The sequence below is a fragment of the Echinops telfairi genome, unplaced genomic scaffold (assembly GCF_000313985.2).
Source record: "Echinops telfairi isolate 266 unplaced genomic scaffold, ASM31398v2 ScPeMD7_5592;HRSCAF=6446, whole genome shotgun sequence".
NCBI lineage: Eukaryota > Metazoa > Chordata > Mammalia > Afrosoricida > Tenrecidae > Echinops > Echinops telfairi.
The window spans coordinates 20,342,177-20,349,993 of NW_022109491.1; the positions used below are offsets into that span (position 1 = coordinate 20,342,177).

General features: G+C 44.9%; 1 protein-coding gene across 1 annotated transcript in view; it reads left to right on the forward strand.

The window, feature by feature from the left end:
* Nucleotides 1-7,817, forward strand: part of LOC101639797 (deoxynucleoside triphosphate triphosphohydrolase SAMHD1-like) — a 40,671-nt gene that overhangs the window by 28,798 nt on the left and 4,056 nt on the right. Inside the window, exons 11-13 of the mRNA XM_045295514.1 lie at nt 188-252; nt 2,659-2,801; nt 3,504-3,596. Of these exons, the coding sequence (XP_045151449.1) occupies nt 188-252; nt 2,659-2,801; nt 3,504-3,596 (301 nt within the window). The remainder of the gene's footprint in view (nt 1-187; nt 253-2,658; nt 2,802-3,503; nt 3,597-7,817) is intronic.

Below are 7,817 nucleotides of genomic sequence, written 5' to 3' on the forward strand. Positions count from 1 at the left end.
TTCCCCTTTTCCATTCATCTCTCTGATTCGCTTTTATTTTTTTCTTGTCAATTGAGTGAAACATGACAGAGCCAATCCGTTTTCCTTTCAACAATTCATCCTTTGTTTCATGTCCTTGATGGCAGTCCCCGCAGCGCAGTAGCAACTCCCCTCCCTTCTTCCCTGATTTTACAATTCCTCCTTTCAGATCACTTCCGGCCCTGTGCACTTGGTCCTTGGGCAAATACTGCCCTTTGGACCGCACATGGTTGGGTATGCTAAGGAGTGTTTTCATCCAGTTTTGATTATATACTTCTAGATTAAAGTTAAGGCTGGCCTTGTATTGATAAGGTGAACTCGACAAAGTCATTTAACCTCTTTGAACCTTAGTTTTTAATCTCATAAACTGGGAGGAATCATGCGTCCCATGTAGTTTGCCTGTTGATGATGAAATGCGGCATGTTCTTGTATGTGACGAGCGGGACTGCCTGTCAGCTTTCATCGCCTGTAATCTTGATGGGAACAGATCGCCAGGTCTTTGTGTCCCGTGGGTCGCTGGTGGGTTCAAAGGGACAGCCTTTTGGTTAGCATCTGAGTGCTTAACCACTGTGTCGCCAGGATTCTTACTTGACCTAGTCAATCTAGCAAATCTAATACCGTACTAATACCAGGATCTGGCTCACTCCTTTAACGGTGTTGTCATCACCAAGCAGCATGCAAAATATAGAAATGTGTGTCCTCACTTCAGCAGGGAAATAAATGTGTAACTTAGAGTGAGAGGAAGGAAGAGAAGGGAAGGTGTGCAGCCAGTTAGTTCCTGTGGAAAGAGTAGCTTGAGAAATTAAGGTCAGCAAAACAAGGGAGACAGAAACACACACACACACACACAGGCTCTAGGCAGGAGACTCTGACCTGTTTGCCTACCAGTAAAGTCAGAAAGCATTCACACAGCTCACAGAATCAGTGGGAAACCTGGAGGCTCTGCACATGGGTATAAACAACAGAAGCTGGCTGAGCTAAGATGCAGCATCCCCCTGGGTACCACTGCTGTCCCCTCATTGCTTGAATTTTGTTTGCAGCACACTCTCAGGATGAAACCTAATCCCATCCATCTCCTACTGCCTTTGAAGGACCAGATTTCCTTATTTCCACCCCCTCCCAGATGAACACTCCTGTAAAATATGACATACCGTGTATACTCGTGTATAAGCCGACTTTTTCAGCACATTTTTACTGCCGTTTTTGTGGTAAAATTAGGTGCCTCGGCTGATATTCGGGTTGGCTTATTCTCGAGTATATATGGTAAATGAATTAGTAGAAAAGTGGAATAGAGGGGAAAGAAAGCCAGAAACTGTAGGCCCAGAGTTTTATTATTGAATTTTGACAGCCTTAACATTATATTCAATAAAGATAAATGGAAAGAAACACAATAGAGAAAAGTTTTAAAAAGAAGGAACAAAATAGAGGAAAAGAAAAGATGCCTCTAACAGAGAAAGTGCCTAGGTGGGGAAATGTTAACAACGGATGAATTCAGGTGAACGGTATAACATAAGGGCACTTTGTTTTAAAGTTGCTCAGTTGTTGAAGAAAAAGACATTACGAGTCATCATGGACTAGACCTATTGAACTCTGTGCGTCTGATTCTCTGTGCCTGTCACTTAGCATCCACAATTATCAGTGCACAGAAGTTTCGCCTTTGTCCCTCCGTCCATCCACTCCCGTCTCACGTTGGACTGTTTGAAACAGATGCCGGCCATAATTTTGTTTGTAAACACTTAAGTATCATTCTCTTTAAAGCTGTGGACATGGCAACAATAAATCGATGCATTCCTGTGTGCCTATTATGATAAGAGCCCGGGTGGCACAGCGGTGAAAGCACTTGGCTGCTAACTGAAAGATGAGTGCTTGGAACCCACCGGCTTCTCTCTCTGGGAGAACCGTGTCAGGCTGCTGCCCTAACGGTAACAGCCCTGGACATCCTACTGGGCACTTCCACTCTGCCCAAGAGTTCTGGGGCCACTGTGTCAGATCCACGTGGCAGCAGTGGCTTGGTTTGCATGGGTTATGTAGCCATCTTCCAACCTCGGTCGTCATCAACCTAAGTGAATGGCCTCCTGCTTCAATTCTACCCTTTTAAACAACAACAACGAAACTCACTGCCATCACGTCATTGCTGACTCATAGTGACTGCCCTGTGGGTTTCTGAAACTAACTGTTTACAGGAGTAGAAGGCCCAGTCTCTCTCCCTCAGAGCTGCTGGTGGTTTCGAACTGCTGACCATGTGATCACAGCCCAACACATAACCACTACCCCACCAGAGCAGCTCTCATAACCTGTTGAAAATCTACCTGTGTGGTATCTACCCATACCCTTTAGTGGGTTTTTTAATTTTATTTTATTGGGGGCTCGTACAATTCTTATCACAATCCATAGATACATCCATTGTGTCAAGCACATATGTACATTTGTTGCCCTCTAGTGGGTTGTTTTTAAGCAAATCTAACACATTGGCTGAAAGTTTCTTTTGTAAACTTTGTGGGGACCTTTTAGTCTTCTAAGGAAAAAACTTCAGATTATAATTAATCATGGTATGTCTGTATTTATGAACTACCACCAGAATAGTTTTTTTAAATCTTGGTATTTCATTCTAATGTAACTGGAATTTCGTCAAATTGGCAGATAACATTTTTCTGGAGATTTTATATTCTACTGATCCCAAACTGGATGCAGCACGAGAGATATTGAAAAAAATTGAATGCCGCCAACTGTACAAGTATGTGGGTCAGACCCTCCCACCAGTGGGCTGCGAGAAGATTAAAAGGGTAAGTTGAGTGGTTCATTCTCATTTACTCTTTACAGCATGCAGGGTTCTGAAAATTGTTTTACAGATGGGTAAACTGGGGCTTGGGAGAGATTGAATCACGTGCTTTGGGAAGCACAGGGAACCAGGGATCAAAGTCACTCCAGAAATGAGAAAGGGGGGAGGGGGTTTTCAAAGTTTGCCAGCCATAAAGGCAGAAAGTGGATGTAAAGATAAGGAGACCCAACTGAAGTACCGCTAGGACCTTCCTTGAAACTCTGAGAGCCAGCCTCTATAAGCTCACTCCTTCCACAGTGTAGCCCCCTCTGAGGGCACAGGGGCTGTCTCCTGCACTCCCGATAACCATTTCCCTGACTGCTGTGGGGACTGTTTTCCTTTGCCAGAAGGCCAGGAACACAAGTCATCCTGGTAACCACTCGCTACTTCTTCATAATCAATACTCCTTGAATTACATTCTGCTTCTTTTTGTTTACTAATATAATTGGTTGATGCTCCCTTTTTTTCAAAATGTGGGGGGAAATGTTAATGCAGGTTCTGAGTGGTTTCTTTAAAGGATGGCAAAGCTGGGAATGATTTATTTGTTAGGAATAGCTACCATTCTTTTTTCTAGCAAAATGTTGTTTTCAGAGCTTGAGCACCTTTGTGACGTTAACCCTTGGTGAAAACCTGGCATTTTCTGACATGGGAGTCTCATCTCTGCTAGGAGGACTATAAGTGCCTTCCGCAGGAGGTCGCCAGTGCGAAACCCAATGTACTGCTGCAGGCTGAACTGAAGGCTGAGGACTTCATAGTGGATGTAAGTAGCTAGACCAGTAGCACCATAAGGTCTTTTGTTGTTGTTTTTAATAAAGCCTCTGTTATTATAAAAGCAGTCCATGTTCATTATAGAAAATTGGGGAAATACCATTTAAAAATGTTCTTTTACATGTTTTATCAATACTTTAAGATGATTATATGGCTAATACCAAACCCACTGACTTCGAATATATCCCATTTCTCAGAGTGAGGAGGTTTTTTCTGTTCATTCGCCCCGCGGTACCACTGGCTTCTGAGACTTTCATCCTGGACAAATACCATCCTCGTATCTGCCGTCCTCTGGGGTGAAAGTGTCGGCTCTGAATTCCTGTAGAAGCTTGTCGAGTCTCTCCTCCCTTCAGCTTGAGTGAACAGGCATTCAGCTTCAGGAAATAACCCACACCACGGACTTCCCCCCTCGCTTCTTCAGGGTAAAAGGTGTGGCCAGGCTGTCTCCACTTGTCCTGGTACCACGTCTTCTCCAGGGGCTTCTCTTACCTCTTTCTTCTCAGCCACCAAACTCCGAGGGGTTGTCTTCTCTGTTTCCTTCTCATTTACTCCTGGCTCTTTTTAAAATCGCCATCATGAATAAAGCTCCTCTCTCCCCGTCACGGTGATTTCACAGGGATTTCCCTATGGGTTGGGAAATCCAACAGATCCAATCAGTCTCCGGAATGATGTTCCCTCCTGCCTTGTTGTTCGTTGCCAGGTTCATTCTGATTCCTGGCAACTCCATGTGTGTAGAGTAGAGCTGCCTCCCGGGACTTGCTAGGCTGTGGCTTTCTGGAAGCAGATAACCCGACCTGTCTGCCAAGCTTCCTCTAGGAGGGTTTGAACTGCCAACCTTTCAACTGCTGATACTTAACTATGTGCACCACCAGGAACTACTTTGCTCATTTGTGCCCAGTGTGTTCCTACTGATTTCATAAAGGCTCTTTCCCAGGAAGATAATCATGCCTCTGGCATCTCATACTCTACTGGGGCCATTGAGGGCCTCATAAGTGGCCCTGTGTTAACAGCGTAGAACTGTCTCATATGTAAGGTGACCAGATGTCCCGCTTTTGGCGGGGCAGTCCAGATTTTTGGAAAGAATGCATGACAAGCCAGGGAACGGTCTATTTGGTCCATATAGATGAAATTTTTAATCAAGAACCACCCCGCCCCCCGGTCAATGGTGTCCCGCTTTAAATCTGGTCACCTCAGTCATACGGCTTCTTAGACTGTAGTCTTTACAGAAGCAAGCCATTCAATCTTGTCTCCCTTGGAGCAGATCATAGATTTGAACTGCCCACCTTTCCATTAACAGCTGTGCACTTAACTACTGTGTCACCAGGGTTCCTTTAGTCCATGGGCCCCGTTTCTAGTTTCACAGTACTCTTTGCATGGCTTTTGTGACTCTTTGAAGAAATGTAATTGGTGAAACCTGTGAGGACCAAACTGGCTGGGGACCGCCTTCGTCCTGAGGTCTCCAAGGTGTACATCTTTTCCCGGTGTGCTTATTACCGCTCAGTCACTCTGTTAAGAAAACCTTCCTTCTAAACTTCCACTCGTCTGTCACTTTGCCATACTCTGTTGGCTTGCACGTTGCAGTGACGCTGGGTTATGTGACTGGTTGACATGCTAGGCTGTGGCTGTGAACAGATTTCAGCAGTGTTTCCAGGCTAAAAACAGACTATGCAGAAGCAGTCCACTCCTGGAAAAATTAGCCACCGACTACCTTATGACTAGCTGTGGGGACCTGCATTTCTTGATGGGCATGACTCAAAATGAGAAGAAACCGCTGTAAAAAGCCATTCGTTGGAATGTGGATGGCTTTTTACAGCGGTTTCTTCTCATTTTGAAATTTCATAATACAAATTATGAAACTAGGAAAATTGGAAATTGTCAAAAATGTATGAAAGTCAATATCTTGGACATTCGTGAGCTGAAATGGACTGGTATTGGTCATTTTGAATCAGACAGTCAGGTTTCACAATGCAGAAAATGATAAACTCAAGAGGTATGGTGCTACATTCATCATCAAAAAGAACATTTCAAGATCTAGCTTGAAGCACATGCTATTTGGGTGGGGTTACTATTTACATATCTATGAGAAAGTCCAGTTAATACAACTAATATTCACACGTGTCCATCAACGACTAAAGCCAATGATGAAGAAATTAAAGAATTCTACCGACTGTCTCAGTCTGAAATTGATCAAACATGCAACCAATATGCATTGATAACTATTGGCCATTGGAATGTGAACCTTGGAAACAAAGAGCAAAGATCAGACATTGGAACATATGGCCAATGGCTTCCTCATTGCAGACACCGCTTTCCACCCACACAAACAGTGACTATACGTGTGGACTTCACCCGATGGAATACAAAGAACTCAGATTGACTGTGTATTTGGGAGGAGATGACAGAGAATTTAGTTATCACCAGCCAAAAGAAACCGGTCCAGAGCCTGATTGTACAGGAGACCATCTGTTCCTCATAGGCAAGTTCAGGTGAAAGCAGAAGAAAATTAAAACCAGTCGACAAGACCCCAAAGATGTCAACAGACCACAAAGTTCTGAGGCACTTTTAAGAAAGCCACCAGTGTGAGTGGTGATACTGGGAGTGTAGAGGGGAAAGCCACCGGTGTGAGTGGCGATACTGGGAGTGTAGAGGGAGAGTGGGTTGGAAAGGGGGAACCGATTATAAAGATCTACATGTGACCTCCTCCCTGGGAGACGGACAACAGAAAAGTGGGTGAAGGGAGTTGTCGGACAGGGCAAGATATGACAAAATAATAATTTATAAATTAATAAGGGCTCATGAGGGAAGGGGGAGAGGGGAGGGAGGGGGAAAATGAGGACCTGATGCCGGGAGCTTAAGTGGAGAGCAAATGTTTTGAGAATGATGAGGGCAATGAATGTACAAATGTGCTTTACACAATTGATGTATGTATGGATTGTGATAAGAGTTGTATGAGCCCCTAATAAAACAATTAAAACAAAGAAAAGCACCGAGGAGGAAGGATAACTGCCTGAACAGGTTTAGAATGTAGACAAAGGCCCTTCTTTGGGAGAGGTGAGAAATGTCACAAACGACAATCGTTAGTAAGGAAGACAAGGGAGCACCAGGATTGAAGGCAGGAAGGGATAAACTAACTAGTGAACGTGCTATTGGACATATTTCTCATAAGGACCACCCTTACCTATAAAACTGCTGAAGCCCACGCCCTGAAGGGGAAAAGATACAAACCAACTGCTACACAAGAAGGCGGGGACAGCAAGAATCCTTCTCTGGATTAGCAGTTCCATTGACTCTTTGTCCCTGGTGTCAGGAAGTGCGCTACCAGTCAGAAACTGCTTTTGAAGTGATGTTAGTATTGGGCAATTCTGGCCACCCAGGACCCCTGAGTTCAGCATGGAAGGCATCGAAGCAAATGAGCCACGGCTCATTACACATGTACTACCTGGAAAGGATTGTCAGCACTCTAAAGAAAGCCACGATAGGAGGAGCCCTGGTGGCATACTGGTTATGCATTGGGCTGCGATACACAAGGTCAGCGTTGGTTCGAAACCACCAGCCATCCCTCGGGAAGAAGGTGGGACTTTAATATCTCGAAAACACACCGGGCAGTTCTCCCCTGTGCTGTGGGGTCGCTGTGAGTCAGCATCGACTTGATGGCAGTGAGTGAATGAATAGAACATCTTGCAAGTCTGGGAGGATTGTACCATTGAAGCTGTCACTGTTGGTATAGAGAATTCCATCAAGCCCCAATCAAGTCCTGCTCGAGATGTCCAGGTATTGTGTACGACTTCACGGGATTTAAAACAGAGCCCATCAGGGAAATCATAAAAGGAGTCATAGATATGGTGGGAAAGAAGTCGGGGAGGGTCTGGAAAGGTTCCAAGATATGGGTCTCAGAGAAATTAAAGAGCTATTAGATACTCCACAGGAGGAATTGACAGAGGATGACTTGATGCGGAGGGGTGCTTCTGAAACTGTGTCTGTCCGATGGCGAGCAAGAAGACAAACAAGAAGCGGTGCCAGACAACCTTGACTTCTTTTAAAACACGGACCTTTCTACCACAGGGGGACTGGGACGAAGGCAAGCGAAGGGTCAGCACGGTATAGAAATGAAAGCGCACAAATGAAGCCAGGAATCACAATGTATTTCCGTGAAGTAACACTGAGTGGGCCTGCCTCTCCTTCCCTTTCCTTCTCCGTGCACCTGACACCTCCC